Source organism: Pholcus phalangioides, unplaced genomic scaffold, assembly GCF_987345545.1.
Source record: "Pholcus phalangioides strain wild (caught in Gottingen) unplaced genomic scaffold, Ppha-v1.0 ptg000010l_1, whole genome shotgun sequence".
Classification (NCBI taxonomy): Eukaryota; Metazoa; Arthropoda; class Arachnida; order Araneae; family Pholcidae; genus Pholcus; species Pholcus phalangioides.
The window spans coordinates 41372934-41399342 of NW_028301603.1; the positions used below are offsets into that span (position 1 = coordinate 41372934).

General features: G+C 37.6%; 3 protein-coding genes across 3 annotated transcripts in view; 1 reads left to right on the forward strand and 2 right to left on the reverse strand.

Moving 5' to 3' along the window:
* Nucleotides 1-1462, reverse strand: part of SMC1 (structural maintenance of chromosomes 1) — a 29974-nt gene extending 28512 nt beyond the window's left edge. The window contains exon 1 of the mRNA XM_089238430.1: nucleotides 1216-1462. Coding sequence (XP_089094556.1) covers nucleotides 1216-1324 — 109 coding nt within the window. The 5' untranslated portion in view covers nucleotides 1325-1462. The remainder of the gene's footprint in view (nucleotides 1-1215) is intronic.
* Nucleotides 1463-9834: 8372 nt separating this feature from the next.
* Nucleotides 9835-16347, forward strand: LOC149081493 (selenoprotein S-like). Its single transcript, XM_089238431.1, has 6 exons — nucleotides 9835-9960; nucleotides 12231-12297; nucleotides 13364-13507; nucleotides 15329-15435; nucleotides 15731-16010; nucleotides 16105-16347. Exons 2-5 carry the CDS (start codon nucleotides 12243-12245, stop codon nucleotides 15965-15967), a joined length of 543 nt encoding a protein of 180 aa, XP_089094557.1. The 5' UTR covers nucleotides 9835-9960; nucleotides 12231-12242; the 3' UTR covers nucleotides 15968-16010; nucleotides 16105-16347.
* A 4748-nt stretch (nucleotides 16348-21095) lies between these two features.
* Nucleotides 21096-26409, reverse strand: part of LOC149081494 (AMP deaminase 2-like) — a 55288-nt gene continuing 49974 nt past the window's right edge. Inside the window, exon 18 of the mRNA XM_089238432.1 lies at nucleotides 21096-24636. Within this exon, the coding sequence (XP_089094558.1) occupies nucleotides 24463-24636 (174 nt within the window). The 3' untranslated portion in view covers nucleotides 21096-24462. The remainder of the gene's footprint in view (nucleotides 24637-26409) is intronic.

The following is a 26409-nucleotide window of genomic DNA, read 5'->3' on the forward strand; positions in this document are numbered from 1 at the left end:
ACATAATAAGAATCAAAATACAAAGTAATACATAAGGTGAAACATGTTACCCATATTTTACAAAACATAGCGATATTTTTTGTAATCATTTGGATCACCGACTATTCTGAAGAAATGTCTTTTTTTTTCAATGACATGTCCATTGAATTTCCAATATTTACTGGATGTTTTCGTCAGTAAAAAAAATATTTATTTTATATAAATTTAAATTTTTTTTTTATGAAACGCATTATAATTGACCAAGATTTGTAGAAGCCATAAGTTTCCCATCCCATCCACAATATGTTCAGTAATAAATTAGGAATTTCACCCACAACTGGCATGATGCTCCATACTTTCCTGTGTATAAATCCCAATTTTCTGTAATGAAATATAGTCAGCATAGTAACATGTAGAGAAAATATGGTTAAATCATCTACCAGCCGTTTTATGATTAAACACTTACATAAAAAAAATAATAACAAACAAAACATGCTTAGATTAGACTACTCGTATTGTTTTTGTTACTCATTTTTATCGTCATTTTTTCGTTTTGGCAAGCAAAGTATTATTCCTTTCTCCCGATTTTTCAATTTGGCAAGAAAGACCTACAAAAGCATGACTCCGTTTCACTCTTGGCCACTTCTGATCATGGTTTCGTGCGTTTTCAAAAAGAAAAAAACCGCCAAAATTTCAGAAATGTAACTGTTCGATATTTCACTCTTGACGTCGTCCCCTCATGCTTTCGGACCTTTTTTCTCACCAAAGAAAACAAAATTCACCAAAAAAAACTATACTATAACTATTCCTGGCGATGCGTTGGCGATTTTGTTTCTTTGGCAAGACAGACAGACGTCCGAAGGTATGACTCCGTTTCACTCTTCGGTCATAGTTTCGGACGTTTTCGTCGCCAAAGGAAAAAATCGCAAACACATCGCCAAAAAGGGATCATACAATTGCTGTTCCCAATGATTTTCCCTACAACTTTATCTCTTAATAATGGCCTCCACGCTATTTTTACACTGCGAGACTCACTAAAATATAGGGCAAGTCCTAAAATCGGGTGGAAAGTGTATCTTGGAATCGAGTGAAGGATACACATATGGGATGATTCAACTTAATGAATCCAATTAATGAATGTTCAACTATTGACATTGGTTAATGGAGAAATGGTAATTATGTTGTTCAATAGGATATCAATGGGGTATCAACACAAAAAATCGAAACATTGAATACCTGAGCCATTGGGTCCGATGACGGCCGTGAAAGGTTTCAAGCAGCCAATTTTCTGTTTGCCCTTGTAGGATTTGAAGTTTTCGACCTCGATGTACTTGAGGAATCCCATTTTCCCGATCAGTACAGATTCACATAATCACGATTAAGAAACCCCTTGGAATTTGAAAACAAACTGTATATTGGCAAACATTTACGCGCCGCCACTGCCACAACGTTGCCAGTCGTGTCAACAGTAATTTTCATACACAGAAAGACAGCCGTCCAATCACAAGACGTGTCTTATTTCCAACAGCAGAAAATAGGAAACCTTTTTTTTTGTTTCTTACAGGCTGTGATATTGCGTGCACTCAGATGGTTTCTATGCATTTATTCAAATTTTTCCAGCAAATAATTAATAGGTACAAAATTATCCAGGTTCTATAATTTCAAATATTTCCGAATATTATTCATGTTAACATGCATATGCCCTGACCATATTTCTTTGAAAGAAGTTAGGGCTTTATTTTCACCGATAAGTTAGCTGACCATATTTTCTCGAGAGAAATATGGGGAAATGGGATGGAAAATACGGGACACTGCCAATTATTGCCAAGAATGACGCCAAAAGTGAGCAAAGTTGATAAATATTGTTGAAATTACGGAAAAATTGCAATAGTGGGAAATGAAGCAATTCAGCAAATTGCAGTGGATTAAAATGAGTTCCACGAAATAAAACGTTCACCAAGATTAATTAATTATTTATAGTTGTAATATAATTTATCAGTTGAAAAAGAATTTCAATCTTTGACTTCAGTAAAGAATAAAAATCCAAGTAGGCGTCATGTAAAAAACGGGAAAAACCGGGGCACTTTTGCCAAAAAGTCGGGATGGGCAGAGAAAGGAAAAAAACCGGGAAAGTCCCGGGAAATACGGGACGTATGGTCATCCTTCAATAAGGGGTCATTCAAGTATTACTAGGGCATCGGGGGGGATGGGGTTTCGGATTTGTTGACTTTTGATGACAAAGGGGAGGGGGTTTAAATATTGCTTAGTCATCAACCACCCTTTTTGAAGATATGAAATATTCTAAGCTGCTGACAAGATTTTGCTGACAAGGAGGGGGAGGGGGGTCAAAAATGGCTAAAAATCTGCTTACGTAATACTTGAATGGCCCCTAATGATGTGGAAGATAAGCAAACTTTTTCTCATTGTTTCTGAAATTGCAGTAAATTCAAAAATGGCGTAAAATTATGCACTCTTGCGAATTACATTAAGTGTTTGCGAAAAAATTTTTAACGATTAACTGGACTGAATGAAAGAGTCTGCGCTCCTGACTCTATAATCACCACGGAAATCACTTTTATTTTTCCTAATAGATGACAGCATTAGTAAACTACAAATAGCGGAATCTTACTTTCACCTCTCGTCTGCTTCTTCAAGGTTGATTACTTTAGGCTTTTCCTTGTGTGGCAAAAAAATTGACTGACTTTTTCTTTCAGTTGGCTTGTTGATTTCTTTTTGGAAGTCGAACTAATTCAAGAATTCAACCTTCTTGAACAAAATTTCTTTATAATCACCGCATAAGCAGGGGCGTAGCCAGAAATTTCGTTCGGGGGGGGGGGACCACTTTCATTTCGGGGGGGGGGCCAAAGTGACAGAACAATGGATGTGGCCATCTTTTTCCCTTTTTTCGGTCATTTTCTCACATTTCGGGGGGGGGGGGACCAGACCCCCAAGTCCCCCCCCCCTCGCTACGCCCTTGCGCATAAGGCATCTCTAATTCTGATGCTAGATGACAGCACTAAAGCCGGGTTTTCATGGAAATAGGTGTTATGCGCCGCATGAACCGAACAGTATAATTTCGCGTCGGCAGCAACGTGTTACATAATCACGCTACGCGTTCGTATTTTCCTACCGGGGTGCATCAGGATGGCTATATTATATATAATATATGTCCCTGGCCTATCATCAGCTACTCTGTCGTCTGCGACAGGAAGTGAAAGAAAACACACAAGAGTGAAGAGAACATCGGCAAAACGCGCGGTGCACGACGCATTTGACTCTTCCAGAAGCAGTCGGCCAATCACGCCCGACGTAAAGCGCTGTCGTGAGGCGTATTGCGCTCTGTAGGAAAACAGTCCTATGCTGCTTTTCTTATTGGTGAGTGGGCGGCGTGTCGCGCGGGGCGAATCACGTTGCGCGCGGCGCAGGAAACCTCCTCCTAGGAATAGGTTTGTTGCACAGCGTGAACCGAATTAAACTATTTCGCGCCGACAGAAACGTGTTACATAATCACGCTACGCGTTTGTGTTTTCCTAGCGAGGCGCATCAGATCAGGGTGGCTATATAAAGTACATAGCTTTGGTATCAGCTACTCTGTCGTCTGCATGCTCCGGTTTGAAGGGAAGGAAAAGAAAACACACTAGAGTGAAGAGAATATCGGCAAAACCGCGGCGCACGACGCATTTCACTCCTCCAGAAGCAGCCGGCCAATCACGCCCGACGTAAAGCGCTGGCGTGAGGCGTATTGCGCTCTGTAGCAAAACAGTCATGCTGCTTTTCTTACTGGTGAGTGACGGCGTATCGCGCTGGGCGAATCACGTTGCGTGTGGCACAGAAAACCTGCTCCTAGGAAAACCCGGCTTTACTGTGTGTAAATTTATCAGCAGAAAATTTTTTTTCCACCTGTCGTTTGTTTCTTTTTACGCTTCTTCGTTTTGGACTTCTTATAAAAAAAATTCTGTCTTCCTATACAGTTCAGCTCGTAGGGAACTAAACCAAATGAAAAATTCAGCTTTCAGCAGGGACGACGGAAGTAAAAAAATGATTGTTATTGCTCGCTGCGTTCATCTAACTTTCGGTTTCGATATATGGTGTGACCATGCGTACCGCTTTCAACAAAAATGTCCTGTTTTTGGGCTTTTTCGTCAAATTCAAATTCCACATTTTTTTCGCCACTCCTCGCTCATATATCTCTGCGGTTCCAAAGAAAATTGTTCTCCATCTGAACAATTTATTCGTAGAATCCCCACCCTAAAGCAGGGCACCTAGGTTGGGATCTTAGACGGGCCGCAGAGTAGACTTTTTACTATAGTGACAGAGCGGGGGTCATGTCTGTGTTCGGGCCCTCTATAGTGAATTGATGCAAATTAGCAGCCTCTGAATCCCAACCAAGGCCGTATTCTTAACACCAAGGACGTCGGGAGCGTTTTGAACTCGTGGATTATTGTCTTGTTCTTATAGAGGAAATTATTTTGATTTCTGAATAAGTTCGGGGGTGGAGGGTTGCTCGGACCTATGTCACAAACTACCGCGGGTGATCGAGCACCCACACAATCTCCCAATTCTGACGGATCTGTTTAATACGGCTTTGACCCCCCCCGCAACCAATCAAGAGTGCCATGTCAACCAACACTGCCAGTAATATTCACGGTCTTCCGAATATGTCGCGTCGTCACACTTTTTACGGGCCCTTTTGTAGTGAATTTAATAGCATGAAAAAACAAAAAATAATGATAAAAAAATGTCCCGGGCCCCAGGACAAGAGATCGGACAGGCGCACCCTTGTGGGAGCCACTGCTGAATTAAAAAAAACACAAAACATTATTTAAATGACAGAAGTTTGTTTTTCCAGAGTTATTCATACAAATAAAATTCTAAGAACTCATTTAGATAAAAGTGGACTTACCCCTTGAAGTGAAGCAGAATCTACTTCATCAATGTATCATTACGAAATTCTTTGAGGCAACAAATATTATGTAATTGTCCTTTTTTTGCTCAGAATAATGATGTTTCATCATTCCAATACTCCAAATTTTAGATCACTTTTAGGAGCGGCAAATAGGAAACGGTCGCAAAAATGCCCCTCACACATGATATGGAAAGTTGTTGGACAAAAGTATATGGGTGGCTGTGCAGCAGTAGAAACGAGTTTTTTTCCTCATGTGGCAAATACTGTATACTATATATCTACTCAAAAAAATAGCAAGGGACTTGAACCACTGGCAATTCACTCATTGTATGCTTTTATCAGCGGCTCCCTTTTCATTGAGTAAAGAAAAGGCGGACAGATCCAATTATTGTTAATTGAATGCACGTGTTCAGTATGTACAGTCTGCAAAATACGATTTTTCTTATTTCGTATAGAAACGTTTGGTTTCGGAAAAAAAACCAGTATGTTGCTAACAATATCCGTAGTAGTAATTTCGAGGGCCATGGTGATGGTGCCCTCGGGCATCGCGTTCAGGACCACCGAGAATTTCAACAACAGGAAGCAAATCACAGGAGGGAGTGTTGAATACATGAAATGGCGGGAAGATGACAATGCATTCGGTCAGGGAGGTGTTCATTTTAAGCACAATCCGGTTTTGTAAACCCCGGGGATAAACGACGCAGACCCCAGCAAGCGCCAGACGTGACCCCCACAAGGGTGGGACTGACAAGGCTCCAGCCCTGATACGATTCGCATCATTTTTTGTTTTTTCACTTTATAAATTCACCATAATGGGCCCGCAAAAGATCCCAGCCTAGGGGCCCTGCTCTAGGATGTGAGGGCCATGAGTGTTCAATATTTGTGGAAACAATTACAAATATATGCTTATAACAAATTTTTATTTCTGAATCTCGTGGTGATCTGCTCCCTGCAACAAACCGCTTTCCGAGTCCGATGACATTCCAACATCAGTCAGACCTCGGTATAACGTCACACCTGAGTACCGAATAAATATGACTTCATTAACGTTTAATTCGATTTAATAACGAGTAAACGTTTTGCCATTTAAGCTAGCAGGATTCTAAGAAACTGACATTATAGACGTGTTGATGGTAACAGTGGTCGAGGTTATACCGAGGTATCAATGATTTCTGGAGGGTGAGCCACGTGGTTCTCCCATGAAAGAAGGTCCTCCCCAGCGCTCCTGGCTGGAGTCTCCGGAGGAATGTTTTTCCGATTTTTACCATATAGATTCACAACAGATGGGGAGGGGGGGGGGGGATTGGAAAATCCTGTCCTGGTACCCACAAAACATCTCAATCCAGAAGCCTTGTTCGATGACGTGGGGGGCCCATTGCTGAGAGATACTTTGCAGATAAATTATATTGAATGTACACTATACTGTACTGTATTTTTATAGGGCTGTGATTCCCAATCTGTTTGTTGCAGCACTTTCTGGGTGCCGCGGACAGGGTTTTAACTAAGAGTGTAGATAATTGCTGTTGAGTGTGGGGGGGGGGGCGGGAAAGGAGTGAAACAAATGTAGTTTTACATCACCTCCAAAGTCGATAACTTTGATAGTTTTTGTTTCCCCTAAAATTTGCCATCTTCTCAAAATTGCTGCCCAGGGCCAAAAGTTTTTGTGAAAACACCACAGCGTTTTACACGCCACACGTTATTTTTTTGCAATGACTGGTTCAAACAAAACTTAACTTCTTTAAAATTAATTCCCTGGACCGACAGAGCCAGTTGAGGGTCCCCCCCCCCAATAAATTTTTATTTTTATTATTTTTTTTAATTTAATAATTCAGAACAGCACACATAAATACATGAATACAAATATACAAAATAAAATAAAGACAACAGAACAAAAAGACAAAACATACACTATGCAGCTCTTAGGGACCCATTCGGTCCGTCCTAGAGCTTAATAAATATTTAGCATTTTGATCATTATAATAATAATAATTATTATTAAATCATTTTGTGAGCCCCTCACCAATAATTTCTGAGAAAACAATGCAATGCACCCTCTCTCCTGTGTTCACGATTGAGTCTCGAATATACGGAACGACCAGCAACTTTCAGCCCCCCCCCCAATGTTTGCTTCATGTGGGCGCATCTGCATGCCCCCCCCCCAACATTGGTGGGGCTGACAGGGCTCCAGCCCAATGGTCCGGAATGATTCTTGTCATTTTTTCATTTTTCACGCTGTAAATTTACTATGTAGAGGCCCGTGAGAAGTCTGGCTAGGGGCCCGCCAAGATTCCAGCCTAGGCGCCCTACTACAGGATGTGAGGGCCATGCCACGGCGTATTGCGATTAAGCTCTTTACGAGAGCAATACATCCAAATTAATTTTATTTATCAATTAATCAATTAAATTATTTTTATGGGGAATAAATACTCAAAAGCGCATTTTTTTAGGGTACTAACAACGCTGATTCAGAAAAGATGCCAACAGGAACAGAAATTTCAGGGCATGTGATGATAATGCTGCCTCTCGATATAGCGATAATCCTTCTACAACGATATTTTTTCCTGGTCCACAATCGTTATATCGAGGTTTCACTGCATTTAATTTAGCTATTGTTTATTTGTCTCAGTGTTATTATTAATTTGGTATTTTGTCAAAAATATTTTGGCCCGGGCTCCTGAACTCGATAAGTAAAATATGGCTCTCGGAGTGTACTTGTTTTGGTTTCAATCATTTTTTATTGGCACATTTTTTAACCTCTCTTTTCCTCTTGCATCGTCTGGGAGCCTTCTTCCCCAAGGGTCACGTTCAAACAAAAGAAGAAGAGATACTTCTGAGTTTTCCGACAGCGGGAGCAAGGCAGCTACGATTGGCATCGAGGGAGAATGATAATTGGAAATCGTGTGTCGTCGTTGACCGTGAGGAAAATACTACAAATTGTTCCAAAAAAAGAAACAACTACTGACAAGTCGTTTGTGATTTAAAAAAGTATTAAAATAAAATTTCGAGCAGAGTTTTTACTAAACTTTTTTTGGGACAATTTTTTTAATCATAAAAATTGTTTTTCCGAGCCAAATATGGGAAACGTATCCACTTGAATTTTTTTTTTTGGGGGGGGGGGGGGCTGAGCCGGTCCTTCAAAATTATTGGAGGGGCACGTGGGCCGGATACAAGTTTACGCCTATTGGGGGGGGGAGTGGATGGTGGCTTTTACTGTTGGCAGTGCGGAAAAGTAATTAAAAAAACACGCAAATTAAAATAAATATAGTGATTTAAAATACTTTTTTTAATTACTTAAAAAATTTCCTTCACTTTTTCCATTGTACAACAGGACGTATATTTCATTTGCGTATGCGTGTATGCGCAGAAAATAGATGCACGAGGCATTGTTATCTCAATTTTCATGGTGCATGTAATCAGTGTTTGATCTCATTTATCGAATCATCTTTTCTTTCGTGCACAAGAATCATCGTTGAGATTTGTCTTCTGTAAATATAGAATGCTAAAATGATTATTCACATGCGTTTTGGAAGTAGTAGCGGAGAGGTTTCCTGGTGTTTTAGACGATAACTTCATGGTGATAATTAAGACGTTGTGTATCTTTTCTTCTTTTATATTTGAAGTCATTTATGGATTTTTTTTCACAAATTCTCCCTCACACTGCCAGAAGTCATGAAAAATGGAAGACCAAACGTCGAACCATTCCTCCTTCCTCTTTGAATCTCAATATACAGCATCTCATTTTACTAGGATGTTTTGTTTTTTTTAATATATGTTTCTGTTTGTTTATTTATATTTATGTGTGTTGAGCTTTGAATTTTAATTTTGGTAATAGCGCTGGAATAAACGATTCTGTAGTCTGATTTTTTTTTTTTTGCGGTATAAACTTTAGGTAATAAAGCTGCATTATTATTAGGTAATATTGCATTTATTATTTTTTTTTATTCTATTTTACAAGTTTTATTTTCTCAGTGACTTTTTTGTACTTTTTAAGTACATCGATGAGACTACTCTTGATGTTTTTTAACCCTTTTACACGGCATAATAGCAATAAGCTTCCTTATGATTTTCAGCAATAAATGAGTATAACGTAATGAAAAAGCAATGGATATATAGAGCAGCTTTTTCAAAGTATGCATCGCTGTTTCTAGAAGCATCACCAACCTTTATGTGGGGTGTCACGGCGAGCTTGCGATATTGATTTGTGCATCTATTTATGCTTTGAAGAAGTTCTTTCATACGGGAAAATAGCTATTAATCTATCCTGAAGAGCCGCTGACGAATCATGAATTAGGCAAGGGAGCCGTGGTTGACAAAAGTTTGTGAACCATTGGTATAGGAAAAAGTGTTCCACTGAGAGAGGGATTAACTTCACAAAATATTTGGGCTTGCCAATGCTAAAATAAGGAGAGATATCTTTTCAATGCCATTCAAAGGGTTGAGATTCGTCTGAAATCAGCAATGAAATGTACTGTCTCAAGTCTATTGCTGTGACTACGTTGTGGTATTCAGATTTTATTATGCTCATTTAATTCCCATGCTTAATGGATATACAGGGTGTAAGAGAAAGTCCCTTGGACCTGAAATGACTTGCAAACAAAAAGAGCTACAGCTATGCAACTCCTCACACGGAAAGAGTCCCCAGGATATGTCTTCAAAAATTTTAATTTAAAAAAAAAAAAAAAGCGCTTTCAGTGCAATATTTGAGCTATGTTCAAATGGTGATTGGTATTGCTGAGCAATACCATTCAAATGATTGGTATTGCTTTAGCAACACGAGCAGATATGTTCTGGCGTCCCTGGCTTTCAGCATTTTTTTGGCGACAACTGCGATTTCCCATAGTTGGGAATGTCAAATACCCGTATTCTCTGAAAGAAATATGGTCAAGTCTTATCAACGTTCCATGTAACGTTCCAAATAACTCTTTTTTTTTGTATTCTTTCCTCCATGTCAGAAACCAAAGAAGTTGAATTTCTTTCATTACAGTCAAAGCCGCCCACACAAAGTTTACTAATTTTCCCAATCATTGTTTTGGGTTGCAAAATTTCCTTTTAAATGCGGAGGAAAAGTTTCAATTGTAAAGTTTACTTTTCTTATAATTACTTTCTATAATGTAAAATCAATTTTAGCAATATCACGATGAGTACTATTTAAAATTATGAGTGTATTAAATAATATTAATAGACAACACTAAATTATCAGTAATATCCAAATTATTTGTATTTGTTGTCTTAATTATGAGTGCTATATGAAGTTTCGTGACATATTTGCTTTTTTTTATTACCCTTTTTAAAATATTTATGCCCTCCCCACAAGGAGTCTGACTGAGCTGTAGTGTAAGAAACTCTCTATAGAGTCTTAACTAGAAATTTTGTTACTTCGCCTTACCCTCCCCCATTCCAATTTAAAACTCTACCATTCAAAAATGAAGTGTTTTCCACACAATGTTATAATGTGCAGTAAAATTTCTCTTAACGGTCACCCCTCTTTTACAACCAAATAATAATATACCAGTGTATAATAAGATTATGTGTTTCAAACCCTGATTAATAGTCACCCTTCTTTCACAGCCAAATTGTGTTGTCCTGCCGGTGTCTGTAAAAGAAAGGTTTTACTATATACATGTATATTTCACTTTTTTCTGTAAACCTCTTAAATAGTTCGGTCTAGGGGATTTTCATTCAAACAGAGCACAGTTCCGGTCTATTGCGATGTTAGTGCCCGAGTGGTATGGTGGTAAGGTGCTCGTCTACCATCGGTGAAGGTTGTTGTCAGGGTCCCGGGTTCGAACCCAAGGGAGGATATAGATAAGATATTTTCTCTAACGAACTCTAGGTGACCACTGATAGACAGTGCCTTCACTTCCCATCTAATTAATCTTCTAACCCATCTCACTAATGGCAGTAAATTGCAATATAGGGATATGGCCAGAATTGGTGTTTGGTGAAGAAGTCTATTGCCATGGGCAATTTATACTACCTTATGAGTTGTGCTGGAAGTTCACTCTGGTAACCTAGAGTCTGAGTGCGTATCTGGTGTGAGTTTTAATGCTGCCACCTATTTCTTAAACTGTGAGTGAAGTGTAATGATTGAATATTGTTTTATTTTAGGTTTGTTGCAAGACCTACATACCATAATATTTGCTTATTATGAACGGAGCATAACTCGGGTCTATCATCATGGTACCCTCTCGTATATCTAACAGTCAGAATGCGTATTTAATGTTGTGTGTGAATTTTAGTTTTCCCATCTATGTTTCAAACCAGGAATGAAAGAAATGTAATTATCAAGTATTTGTATTGTTGTTCTGTTGCAAGACGTGTTAACATGGAGACAGGCTCACGTTCATATCTTAAAGTTGGGAATCTCGGAAAATCAACAGCAGCGACCACACTGTTCTGTCGGTGGGATTCGAGCCTGGGTCCTTGTGATGAGAGAGAGTGTCACTTTATGACTGTATGACCACTCGGCGATTATCAGGGCAGTTGGTCATTCTGGTCGAGCGGCGGCCTTTCCTTTATTTTTATATCATTAATTTACTAGAAAGCTGTACCAGGGGCCAGCTTCAAGAATAGGCTCAAGAGCCATTTTAAAATTTGCAAAAAAAAAAGAAAATTTGCTTTGGAAATTTCATGTCTAATGAAAAATTAAAAAAAAGTTTTAACGTTTTTAAAAAGTTGCGAGTAGTATTTCCATTGAAGCCACAGCACACATATTCATCATCTTATCGGCTCATTTCTTCACCCATTGTACTGGGGTGTAGTAGCGCATTGCAAAAAGAAAGTCTTCTAAAGTACCAAAGGAGGCTTAGAGGTGTTGCAAGTTTAATACACAATTCACCCTTGTCATAAACTTTCTTGATTTTGAGGTACAACGGAAATGGCAACAACATGACCAAGGAAAAAGATTGCTGCTGCAGGGGATTCCACACCAAGGAATTGGTGCAGTAATCCCTCAGTGAGTGTAAAAAGGCAAAAATTTCAAACACTGCCATTCCAAATCAGCTAATAAATTTCAGATCCCTATCTAATTAGCCCTTGTGTGCAGAAAAATTACCATGATGTGACAAAATGATAGAAACCATTGTACTGACAAAACCGGGATCGAATGAAAAACTGTAGTGTGAGCGATGTTTATATAAAGACTATTATCACCAAGAAAGAAGCCAAACTAAAAATGTTTATGCCAATTAACCCACTTGATGCTGACATAATAACTATTGACATCATTCGTCTCTTGTGTTTCTGCAACACTGAAAAAATGCTTCATTCAAAGTTAATAGATTATTCTTGTTTCACACAAAAGTTATTTTGGATATCTAAAAATTGACTGATTTTCTTCTTTCAGTTTTGAAGAATTATGGATGCACCTAAAGACGAGAATCCAGAAGTTTTGTCTTCATTGTTTGACACGCGTAAGTGCAGGGTTGTCCTCATAATTAAACATGTGTTACTCGAACTTATTTTTTGCTTGACCTACTAATGAGTACATTGGTAAATTTCATTTGTGGACTAATAAAGTCACATAGGAACCAATTCTTAGACTCGAGAAACCTGTAGTTTGTCACATGGAAAAACATTTTGCTGGCGAAGAAAACATGCCATGCAAATGATAAAAAAAATCTGGGAACTTTCGGGATGACCATGTGACCCATTTTTCTGGGACATTCCCACATTTTGGCCCAGACCTTTTCCCTATCAAAACTATTTTGTTTCTTCCCATATTCTAAATGAAGCCAGCTTGAATTTTCTTCTTCACTGAAATCAAGCTGATTATTATGACTAATATATGCAGACTAAGATTTCGTGAGTATGGTTTCGCCAAATTTGGTGATTTTCCAATTTTGCCAAGGTTTTTGCACCTTGGTGACCTGGAATTATTTTGCTCGCCATACAACTTCAGTATCTTGAAAATCAAGATGCCAGACCAAAAGAAATTCTGCACTTCTTTTTTGGCAAACTAGAACATCATCAGGAGGAATTCTAGAACCAGTGAAGAAAGAAAGTATTGGTGATGAGGTTCAGCAACTCATCACATTTTGAGTTTTGAATTCTTATTCTTGCGAACTCAGCACCAACCAAATTTCTTGGTGTGATCGCTGTTCGAAACCATGCTAGTGGTAACAAAAAATGAAAATGTGAAGTTAATATAGATAAGGTTAGTGCACATGCAAGCTTGAAAAATGATGAAAGCCAAAGCGCCAAGGTAATCAGTTGGCTCCAAAAAGTAATTGCCAAAATTGGTGCAACCCAGCTTACAGAATCTTAGCGAATATTTGTCATTCTAAATTTTTTTTGTGGAATTCATTTCAATCCACTGTGATTTGCCATAGCAGTTTCATTGCCTGTTACTGTCCAGTTTTTAGAGATTTTAGCAACAATTGAAAACTCTGCTCAGTTTTGAAAGATGTGCTTTTCCCAAAAGTATAACTTGATGTTTATTTGCAGTGTCTGAAAAAAACTCTGCTCTTATCTTTCCAGTGACCGGTTTCCTGTCTTCCTACGGATGGCATATTCTGTTCTTTGCTGTCACTGTCAACCTGATATGGACCTCTTTGAGACCGAGCCTGCAGAGGTGGCAAGAGAGGAGGAGGGAGCAAGAACGACAAACTGAATACAATCAAAGTAAAATTCACACTTCAAAGGAGTTTATTTTTTAACAGATTGCTGCATTTTATTTTGAACTTTGTTGAAATGATACAAAATACTCCATGCTTTCACAATACTCATCGCGACTGACAAAATCTATTCTATTTTCATTTTCCTTGAATCTGTTTATCAATGCAGGGAAATGTTGATCAAGCTAAGGCAGAGCCTTTGAAAGAGGGAAGACTCACTGTCCATCTTTGAACAAAGAACGAATTTGCTGCCCCAAGTGATTTTTCAGAAATCGCTGGAAAAGACAGCAGGATAAGGAATTGTTATCAGCTATCTAGCGATAACACTCACGTTTTGATCAGCAGATGAGAGTTTTCTTTGAAGATCAGACACACACCCCCGTTTCACAACTCGGAGCATTCCCAAAGGAAAAGTGTTAGCAGCCTGGCATTTTAAGGAGCTGTAGCTCATTACAATCATAACTAGACAAATCATAACTTAGACAAAAAATTAAATTTCAGTTGAAAATTATGAATGCAGGGGTGGCTGATGAGACGTGTGATCCGTACGGCCACATGCGGCGCCGCTCTTAGAGGGCGTGAATCCAAGATGAAAGGGCAAAAAAAAAATCTTATGTACCAAAAAAATTAGGGAAAATGGTTTCTGTCCGCTCTAGGTGGGGTGCTAAATCCAAGATGAAAGGGCAAAAAAAATGTTATTGACCGAAAAAAATTAGGGTAAATGGTTTGTCTGCTCTTAGGAAAGGCATCAAATCTGAAGTGAAAAGTCAAAAAAAATTAGGGGAAATGATTTCCGTTCACTGTAGGAGGCGGTTGGGGCTTGCAAGAAGAATCATGCATGGACTCCGGATGAGCCCATGCATTAAGACGGCATTGGTGCAAGTGCCTGAGGGATTCAAAACTTGGTACTGCCATGCATTAACCCTTTGCAGTCCAGAGGTTTTTTTGGCACTTTATTCGTGCAGTTTGCACTCTATAGCATCTCCCCTGCAATTAGGAAGTCCCCTGGATGCTTCTTCCCTTGCGGTTTTCCTATATAGCTAACAAGTTCTGCCAGGAAGCCAAATTCACAGGGGCCCTCCTATTATTGTAAGGGGCCATTGTAACAATGAAGTACTGTTGTTTCCTGATGCAGATTATGCTTAACATAGGATGGCAAAAAAAAAACCACTCTGCTTTGGCTAAATTACTAATGCTTACGTTTCAGACTAATGCAGCCCATGTGTGAGAAAAATGAGAAATTTCTTGTAAAGGATGGAGTAGGAGCCGATATGGTCAGCATTGTTTCATGCCATAAATGCACTGCAAACAAGAAACTATTTATTTTAGATACATATTTAGTATTTGATTAAATTGACCATAGCGGCCCCCAGATGTGTGGCCACATTGTCCTAATCCTGAGACTTTTTTTGGCGTGGAATCAATTTATAATAACTGAATTATTGTCTAAATTAAACCATAATTAAAACAGACGGAATGATTGCAAATAATTTTTTAACCAGATTTAGGACCCTTAATATCTTAGCTTCTAATCATTTTCCTTCGATTAATTATAAATGATTTTTTTAACCATTTTTAGTGCCAAAACTTCTAGGCTGTAGTGATTACTAAGAAACCAAAATCCCTAGTTACGACAGTGATTGGTTTTGATGAACTAGTATTAAGTTGCTCCTCTCTTGTTGACTGTTTTGATTCATTTCATTGACATGATTCTTTTGTTTAAATAGAACATGTAAAATCTCTGCCCTACTGTTTTTCTTTGTGATAAACTAAGCTGTGTCACTAAAAAATTAAATTTATCATTCAAAATTTCTTATTTCTTCGACAGATCCAGAAAGGCTAATTTCCTTGCAAGAAGGTCTGGAGAGATCACGCCGCCGCCTCCAAGAAGAACTGGATCAGAAAGCTAGAGAGCACGCTGAGAAAGTGAAGAAGGTAATGCATGGTAAATTTTGTGCAAGATATTTATTCCCAATGATGTATCATTCAGTTGTGGTGTGTCTAGTTTATACAGAAGTTCTGGAACCAACAATAAATTGTTTCTACCCGAGTGTTCACTGAATAGCAGTGGTTTTGGAACTTCTGGCATCTTGTAGCCCCTTACCCTAGTGATCATTATCTTGGCACCATTGTCTTACCCGATATTTATTCTCCCTTAGTTCCCTTGCCCTCATGACAGCACTGTCACAATTGGCTCATTTTGAGTTTCCCAAAATATTTTCTCAAACAGGCAGAAGAAGAGAAACGCCAGGAGAAGATCAAAAAGTGGGAGTGCGTCCAAACTGGCCGTTCTGCAAAAACCCTGGACGAAGATGCTGGACTCCCCGCGGCTGCAGACTGGAACACGAGACCCAATGGTGATAAAGGTGCCCGATTACGAGGGCATGATTATAATCCTCTGACTGGAACTGGTGGTAGCAGTGGATATCGTCCATCACGCAGTTTCGGCAATCGCGGTGGCGGATGAGGTTAACATTGCATGCACAGGATCGAGAGAGGCGAAGGGCTTGGTTGGTTGTACATTTATTTATTAATATTCATTCACTAACAAACAGTTAAATGCCAAATATGTGTTGTACACTAGCCATTTGTGGTTTCTTCAAGGTGGTGAAACTCCATGCTGAGAAGGCTCAGTTTCTTTCTCCTGATGTATGCCGAAAATGTGTTCAGATGCAGCAATTTTACCTCCATTCTTCATGAAGAGAAGAGGTAAACAAAACATGAAGCTGTGTTGATCTCAAAATGGTCTCACTGTTGATCCTCGGCTGAAGTGCTGTACCTGAATACTTAATGTTATATATAATAATAATCTGTTATATATAATTAAAAAATATCATTATTTGCGTATTTAGACAATTTATGTCATTACTAATAAATATCAAGTTCCCTCTGAGGCTGACAAAAAAACAATTTTGACCATCAAAGAAACCAGTTTGGCAATTATTTCACTGAAATCAAACATTTTTTGTGTCTAAGACGGGCTACCTGCTGAACCTATTTATGGTCAAAGCTGCTTTTTTTTGCCCTTTCTACTCTGATTTGGCACCACTGGTATAAGGGCGATAAATAGTTGTGTTCAGTAGAGGTGTTGCAGTCTGTCTTTCAAAATAGAAAGAACAAAAGTTAATTACGAATGCAATACAGTGAAGGCGCAAGAGTCCATTATTATAAGAGCTCACACCAATTTCGTTGATAGGTTACCATCACTATCAGAGAAAAACATGTTACTACTACTTAACCATACATGCACGCGAAGTTTGTTTCTGTGTAATGCTTGTTATGTATAGCGCTGCCATTAATTGCTAACCAAGATATAGGTCACTACAAGCTTAATGTTAATTATTGAATGAAACAATTTGTAAGTTTTATAGAGCATTTTTGAGTATTTCACAGAGCACCATAGTGCTTGAAACCAGGTGAAATTTGATGCTCTCAACCCAAGAAAATGCCTTCATATAAGGCATTGTAACAAATGTCTGGCAATCTGAATTCATGTCGTTAGTCCTCATGCCCCCCCATCCTGCAGCAGAAGCCCTTCTATGAATTTTTAATGTGGAAAAAAAAACCCAGTAGAATCAGCCCGAAGCCCTTGTGGTATAATCAGACATGCCAACATTGGCTTAAAGCTCATCAGTAGTGATGAATGTTCAGCTTTGCCATGGGGGTATCCTCTTAGGACAACATAATCATAGTACAATAAAAAATAATCACTCAAATTTTTAATTTTAGTTCAAAGTTCAGTGGCACTGGAACTTAGAGGGCACATGAGCCCCACCCAGAACAATGTTCCGAGGTCTCTGAATCCCTTAATTCATGAATATTCAATGCAATCCCAACCTGCATATGTCATTGTTAGCCATATATAGGGGCGTCTAGCAACCCTAGATTCCTGTTTTCTTTGTATCGGAGCTCTTACGACGAAACATTCTTTCTGACACAAGTTCGACCATGCACATGAAGCCTGGTCCGGACCTGCCACACTGAACCATTTAAAAATCTGTCTTTTACCCACAGTGTGGGACGGTTTGACAGAAAACAGGTTTTTGGGCATCAAGTAGAGCCAACACCTTCTATAGCATAGCAGAAAGCCTTCACACGAAGCTTTGGTATCACTTTCACCTGCAGCCATTAGATAAAGCAGGATGACATATATAAATATGTTTTTGCAGTATATGCAATGACGATAGGTGAAATGAATGACTTCAGTGGGTTCGCACGGAGGCTTTCTGCTATAGGTCGGTCTTGTTAGAGAGGCTGGTTTAGACTTGGCTTTACAGATTGTCTTCTGGGCATAGACAAAACAGATCAGCTCCGAGTTTGTCTTCTCTCACATATGTATACGAATTCTTCATTACAGTAAAGATCGATGAGATTTTATAAAAATAAAACCCCACAAGAAACTCTAACTCAATTTTTTAAAAACCAATTTCCGTAGTACTGGGAGTGTCTCATAGCAGCTGGCAACTCTGCATAATGAAAAGAAAAATCATCCCTGGATTTTTTTTACTTGGACTTATACACAAAATGTGCACCATAATTTTGAATGTTAGTTGCTGTTGAAATGAATTTTTCCACCCAGACAGAAGTTTTTAATGACTACTCTATTTGTTGAACCCTCAAACTAAGCAAATGAAAAATTAACAAAACCACCAAATGATGGTCCACATACACCCCCCCCCCCCCAATAACTTTAAAAACTATACGATTTCTGCTTTGGCAGAACCATTAATTGTAATCTACTACATTTGTATTATTTGGCATTGTATCGATGATTCTCTCATTTAAAATAAATTTCCTTGATAGGTTTTGGTAGGGAAAGTAGCACATTTTACCAAAAAGACGAGTGGCAGAGCCATCTTGATTTTTCTGAGGCCCTTCCAGGCAAATTCCGAAAAATTTTAACCACATTTCATAGCTGCCAAGTCTCCCGAATTTTATCTTCATCGCTCGATCTCCCGAAAAGTTCTTAAATCTCCCGAATTTTTACGAAAATCACAAAAATCCCTAATTGTCCCTAAACATTCCCTACTTTATTAAAAAAAATCCCCGCTTATGAAAACAATCCCTAAGGAATTTCTTGTGGGGCATGAAGCCTCTTTTTTTCCCCTTTCGAAATGACGTCACACGTCGTAAATGGGGAAATTCCCTTTTTAAGGAAGTTTTACAAACCCTCTGATGGTAACAAGAAAGTTGTTTGTCTTATCGTGCAGGGAAATGGCTTAGCAGCCAATAGTCCTGGATAATAATTGAAGTTACGTACGTGCGATATAACAAAGCATGAATAATGATAAGCAAAACCATATTTAATCAATTTTAAGGATACTTATTCCGATGAATTTCCTTTCATCAAACGTTCCAGAAGAGGGCTGACTTTTCCTTTTTGTACAAGTTGTGTTACGGACATAAACATCGGTCATGGAAAGACTGCCATCATCAGTCGTGAAGTGAAAAAAAAACATCAAGCAAGTGTCACAAAAAGTCAGTGTTCTTCAAAAATTGACAGTGTTTTCCTTCATCTTCCGATGATTTTGGGGTCATTCGCGCAGAATGTTTGGTCACAGCGTTTCTGATTGAACATAATATTTATTTTTACATCATTGAAGTTTAGGCCTCCAATTTCACTTGTTTTTTGCGTAGGAATTTTATTCCCAAGGGTTTAACTTCCATGTGTGTAAAATCCTTATTTTAATTTGACTTCAGTTTTTGAGTAGGGATTTTATTCCCTACGCTTTAACTTTTATGTTTGGAAAATCCCTATTTTATTTGGAAAAATCCCTATAGGGAGTGGTTTTAGCATAAAATACGGGTTTGCGCGAAAATCTCCCGAATTTTCATTTTCAAAAGTTGGCAGCTATGACATTTAATTTTTGCGAGGCCCCCTCTTTTCTTGGTGCCCCATTCGTTAAGACGGCTTTGACGAGTGGTAGCCCTGCTGGCCATATTTTTACCTTGCCTATCATTTTCAAAAATTGGTTGCAAATATTGAAAGACTCAATTCTAGAATAAATTAAAAAGTTTGGAAACAGAATTAGTGAAAAAATTAACTTATAAAAACCAATGGGGAAAAATTCAAAATCAATAAAATAATAATGGTAAGAAGTGATTTCAAGATATATTTAAAAATTTTGTTTCCCATTCTAATTTTTACTAGCATTTACCAGAATGGGTCATTTTTTTACTTGAGCCCTTGGTAAAAAATTTTTTTTTCTACTTGTATCTACTCTATAAAATCACAAACTCGAAAAGGGCCTGTTTCTAAGCAACCAAAATTAGTGACATTTTTGGGTCAAGTATTCATTTAACTCTTGCATATATCGGGACCATGTTACGTGCATATACCGAGAGGCCCCCAATCCAGCTTTTCAGGGGCCTTTCTGTGGTTCATTTAGGTGAACCGGGTAATCGGTTGAGAGCCCTGGATTTTATTCGTCGGTAAAACCAATACTAATGAAAATTTTTCATGGCAATCACAGCGGGGATGACCGAAAAGTTCCAAGTCGGGGAGCCTATGGAAATCTTGACAGGTTCTAATTCGGGATCCAGTGTGGATGTAGGTGTATCTCATTGATTTTTGTTGTTTAACATTGTAAAATTTGCAACACATCGGTAGCCCAAGATGTATCCAGTCTGGGGCCCCCACTAAAATTCAGCAACCCTCCATGGGGAAGTGTTCTGAGGGTACTTGATGAATCTCATTTGTTTTTTGTTGCTTTATTATTGTAAAATTCGCTTCTTCAGTAAGCTGGTGCTTTCACACGTCCCTTTCCATAGCACGCTGATGAAGTGGGGATGAAATAAACAAGATATGTTGTGAAGAGTAGTGGGGGGGGGGGAGGTGTTGCCGCCGAAGGTGGCAGAGCCCCCCTAGCAATGATAATAAATTTGATTTGATAGAAAAATAATTTCAGAATTATTTAAAGTGACTTGAGATTAAAATTAATCTCAGAATTAATTTAAGAAGTAATTGATAATGAAAGAAATTGCAGAACTAAAATCTATCATTTTTGTCCTAGTTTAACCTGGGGAACCCATTTGCCTCTTCTAGTAAGATGTCATTAAATTACACTAGTTGGTGTTCTGCGAGCTTCGTGGGAAGTTTCAATTTGGCTCACTGTGACTGAAAAGTTAAAGACCCCTGTAAAAAAAAGCTATAATGCTGCGCTATATATAGATTTCAAAGTAAGCAACAAGGTGATGCTAACCACTTGTGTTGAGTAAACATTAAGTAACTGACATCAATGACTGCACTTCAGCTTCGAGAAACACTTCTATTACAGACATGGGCACCTGATCAATCTAGCACAGTGAGCACACATCTGGTGTTTTTCGTGTGTTCAATAAGTGCTTTCATCTACCTTTGGATATGAAAGTGAGCAATCTGCAGATGAATCAATATCTGATATCTGTAGATTGTCTGATTGCTATACATAAGTAGGTCTGATCATTGTAGCCAGGAGTTGGAGGAAACAAATTTCAGCACTAGGTAGTTGAAGAGATCTGACCTATATTATGTAAAAGTCATAATGAAATCATGCAGTACCTCTCTGAAGTGTTGTAGAAAAAAAATACAAGATTCCGATTACAAAGACTGATGGTGATAGACTGAAAGGAACATTTATTCTCAATAAATGCGTGTCAAAAAAAAAAGGAAAAAAAAAGCATATGTTATATATACTCAAAATAAAAAATTAAAAAAATTCATTGTCAGAAAAAATACAAATTATAAAATGTACAAAAAAAAATATCCTGTAACAGCATGTACAAAAACAAAAAATCTTGATAAGTCACCGGTATAGAAAAAAAAGATATACACAAAGGATAGGCAAAACAATCTGAACACTCTTAATTTTTACACACTAAACATATATACAAGCATTTACTATATTCTGCAACAACATACTGAGCAGATTCAGAAATGAAAAATTCTCGTTAGTAAAGCTCAAGCCAAGCACCCACAGGTCTTAAAATAAGTCAAAGGACTGTTTGCGTTACTGTCATAGCCCACAGTTTCCTTCACATTGGCTGGCTTTATTCATTTCTTGTGAACACTGACAACATATGAGCAGACAGAAGCAGCTGGTGTTGAAAAAGAATCCAAGTTGGTTGTTGAGGGGACAGAAATACAAATAATTGAATTGTGGCAACAGACAAAAAAGAAAAGGCTAGAACATGTCTTCCACCACCACAACCTGCAGCTGGAACCCTTGGTGGATCCTCTATAGTGAATTTATAACAGGAAAAAATAAAAAATTACGAGAATCGTGCTGAAGCCCTGCTTTTGTGGGTGCCAACAAATTAAAAATCTAGCTTTGATTTCGTAATATGGGATGTCAAATTTTTTTGGTCACAATTCATTGAAGTGAATTGGCGCCCCACTTTGATTTACAACCATGGCTGCTTCTGCTTGTTGATGATTTGTCAGACTTCAGGGAGAATTGATTTTGGAAACTGTGGGTCTTTCTTGTTTGCTAGGCCCTGTGCAAAAATAATAGGGCCCTTACCCCAAATTTTTTTCTTCTGTGAAAGAGGGAATCAAAAATTCAGAATTTGCTAGAAATTTGAATAAAAACAAATATTTCCAGAATTTATAAAAATTCAGAGTAAATGAAAGAAGTATTTTTTCTCAGAATAGATGAAAATTCAGAATTTCGAAAAGAAATTATTGTTACTGTAAATGTGGGTCCCCTCCCTCTTGAAAACACGGGGCCTGGTGTGATTGTACCTGCTGCACATGGAGATTCTGCTCACAGTTTAATGAAAAAGACTTTTAGGTAATTTGTAATGCCAAAAAAACTTGCAATGACCAGCAACTCGGATCATGGATGTCCTTGCCAAGTATATATACATGGATACAATCATGCTTGTTTGTGACCATAGAAGTCCCGGCCAACTTCGAATGAAGGTTGGCATGCACTCTTATAACGAAAAGTTATGAGTTGATGAAAAGATAATTTTGGAATTAATAGAAGGAAATTTAAGAATTAAAGAATTTTAGAATTAATGGAAAAAATTTCGGAGAATCAATGAAGTGAATTTCAAAATTAAATCAAGGAATAGTTTAGGAATCAATGGAAGAGATAATCATATGATTTCATGAAAAATAATTTCAGAGAGAATTAATGAACAAAAATTCCACAATTTGAGGAGAAATAATTTCAGAATTAATAGATAAAAATTTCAAAATTTGAAGAAAACTTATATTCATTGTTCAATTAAGAAATATTTTCACTGTTTAGTGAAAAAATTTCAGACAATTAATGAAATTTTTTTTTTGAAATTAATGGATGAAAATTTCACAATTTTATTAAAGAATAATTGCAGAATTAATATAGAAGAAATAATCTCATAATTTAATGAAAAATAATTTTTAAGTAATGAAAATAGATTTTAGAATTTAATGGAAGAAAATTTCACAATTATCAAAGTACAAATACGGTGTGAATAAAGGTCTGGATTTGTATACTATGGGCCCTGGTGTTCCACCCATTTAGAGGGCATTGTCAACGGTAATACAACGAGCTACTCTTTCAATTTTAAAAAATTAGATTGTGTATCAAGAACAATTCTACTGTGTAAAAAATAAGAGCTTTCAGATTATTTTGTCCACCCCATGTATATTATAGACCAACCATATCTTACATGAGAACAAGTCTTCTCTTAAGTAATTCAAAATCGTCAAAATAGCATTCATTTTTCAGGCGATAAGAAAGTCTATGTTAAGAACTGTGTCTAAATATTCAAGTATACAAAAATTTTTACATCCAATTCTTATGATATACTGGATAAATACAATGTTTTATCAGAGTTCCGATTTCAAAATGGTTATAAAGATAACAGCTATTGTTAAAATTTTTCAAAATTTTGCATCACAGTGTTATGTTTAGTGAATAAAAACTTATTCACTATTTTATTCACTGATGAATAAAAATTTATTTACCAGTATTGTTTAGTGAATAAAAATTTTTTCAAAAATTTGACACTGGGGAAAAGCGATACAATTTGTGCTTCAGTGCAGTCGAAAGCAATAAAAATGTGATTTGTGAGTGGGGAAATAATTGTTCAGTATGATGTTTTTGGGTTCCGATACAAGCTGAAATCTCAAAATAGCATGTACAACAATAGTTTATGCTGCAGATGCGTGAAATTACATATAATCTAGACAATTGAAAGCCCACACATGCACAGTTACATCAATTGGAACTTCATTAGTTCAAAGGTCTCTGCTTGAGTGGCAATTAATGCTTTACAAAGCAGCATTTACACAACACCAGTGAAGCAACCCTAACATGCAGTAATTATGAAAATGACAGAATAATCAACCGCCATCTTGTAATTCTGTAAGCATGAATGATCATCAGCTCTATGTCCATGTGTGCCCGAATCCAAGGCCTCAGGGTACTTGAGCACCCTTCCCCACCAATAAACTTTGTGGGGGTGGGGGGTAAAAATAAATGTCCTCCATAATTCATGAACATTCAACACTCTCCTCCTTTGGTGCGTTCTTGAAACTAGGATGTCTGAAAATTCAGATGTTCATGGAATGGACACATTACAAATTTAGCAGAACAGAAAGCCCTACCACTATTGGGAATCACATTACAAAAACCTCTACAGAAACACTGATATACAGTAACTGGCACCTCCCATCTGATGAAGCCTCACTTCTAGTGTCTCGCTATTGAGAAGTTAAACTGATTGTTGTAAGATTTAAGCATATCAGAGTGTAAAGTAGTGCATAGTGGATATTTGTTGTATTGCTGGGGTTGCTTTCAACCACAATAAAGCACTAATTGCTCCCTCCCACATTTGGAGACAAATTTTACAACTAAATATCTTTTACTTCATCAATATGAATGCCATTCTTTCATGATTTTTTTAGCTGTTCTCGCCAATGGATTGTGTTTCAAACCATTCTGAAATTGGAACTTTGATCACTGAATACTCTGAGATCGTCAACTCGATTTACATTTGCTGCTGTTTTTTGAGATCCTGAAGGCATCCAAATATAGTTGAGAGCTCCTCCACCAATGTTTCCGACCTATAGGCAACACGGATATCAGAAACATTAGTACGGGTTATGTCGTTCCCTGCGACTCCTTCTTTCAGGCAGTTTGGACCGAGCCAATGTTTTTTGACCTATGATAAAAATGAGAACAAAAGGGAGGGAGAAGTTTTCAGTTGCAATATCTTGAGAGATTCACGTCAGATAACAAGAGCTAATTTATATTGAAGGGTCGACACACATTATAATGATGGGAGGATGCATCAGACTTTTTTTCATTTAAAGACTATCCTGTGCAGTTTTCCTTTCAATATAACCACCCAATACAACGTCTGTTTTTGGCAAAACAGGAATCCTTGTAATGAGCGTTAGCCATTTTATAAACCAGGTCAAGAGCATCAAAAAAGAAGGATACTATACATAAAACTGGCTTACTTGTTCAATCCAGGGTTTAAGCTACGGTCGAATTTTTTGCAAAATGCGAAAGAAAATCTTAGAATGCGAAAGTGGTAGCCACTTTCGCAAAAATGCATACAGGAGGTACAGAATGAGCAGACATCCAACCATCAATCATTACATTACATTACATTAGCATTGTAGCATTTCGCTAAAGCTTTTCTCCCCATTTTCACTTTTTTGCAAAAGGAATTTTTTATGTAGCTTAAACCCTGGTTCAATCTCCACATTTATGTAAATAAATTGAAAAAAGTGCTGATAATTATGAACATAAACAAATAAAAATTGAAGTCTGTGGTGTATATATAAGACTGATCACATTGGATTCTTAACCTATGTGCTGCGACCAAAATTTAAGTCACAGGTGACTTCAGAGATGGGTTATAAAAATCCACTTACAGAAAATCTCGGAGGCTCCCAAATTTTTACTCCATCTCCCCCGGACTTTCTCAAATTTTAACAGTGATTGTAAAAAATTCCTACTTTTCAGGGAAAAAATTATTCCCAAAGAATTTACCCAGAAAAAAAAGACATCATTATTATTAGCATTTCCCTGAAATGATCTCATAAGCATGATGTAAATTGAGTGGCCCAGTTGCAAAACTTGTTAAATCCAAAAAGTTGACAATCAATATTTTCGTGTCATTTTGTTCATCGAGACAACCTCTGTGGGGTCTGTGGCTCAAAGCAGTTCTAAACCTTCGAAAAAAGCTTCTAAAATCTGTTATTGTTGCAAAACTCTGCAAATCACTCTAGCTGACTGCTGCTGCAAAACTCAATAAATCCTAGCTCTTTTCTACCTTTTTACGATATTATAATTCTCCTATCAATATTTTTCACATATTTTTGTTGGTGGCAACACTTCAACAGAGCGACAACACTGTTTCACAAAAGGATTATCCCTTTTTCAGTTAACTGCTGGTTTGATCGTGTTATTCAGTGATTTTAGTTATTTTTATAAACTAGTTTTACATGATTTCATGTCTTCTGAGCACTAAATTTTAACTGATGGTCAGTTTGTTGAACCAGCTGGCCCAGGCCATTGTAAAAGAAAATAATGACAACAGCCAACGTCTGTTCCGCCTTTTGACATCAAAAATAGGCAAGATGACTTTGTGGCAAATAGCGATGGCTTGCACAATGTCATGTTTTTGCAAAGGGGAAAAAATCCCTACACTGTTTTCAAAAAATCCTTTTCATATTTTTGTACAGAATTTGGAACTGTGCAAAAATCTGCCCGATTCTCATTCTCCAAAGTTGGCACCTATGCACCTACAGCCACACAAGGATTGCTAAACTATTACAAACTTAATTTGCATAGGCTTCCTTGATTAGTTGTACAAATCTACTGACAGTCCTGTTAGAAATGCACTCATTGTATCACTGGTTTCACTCATTTAAAAAAAACCAGTCCTGTGGGCTGTGAAGTTAATCTTGTTGATTTTGGGTTG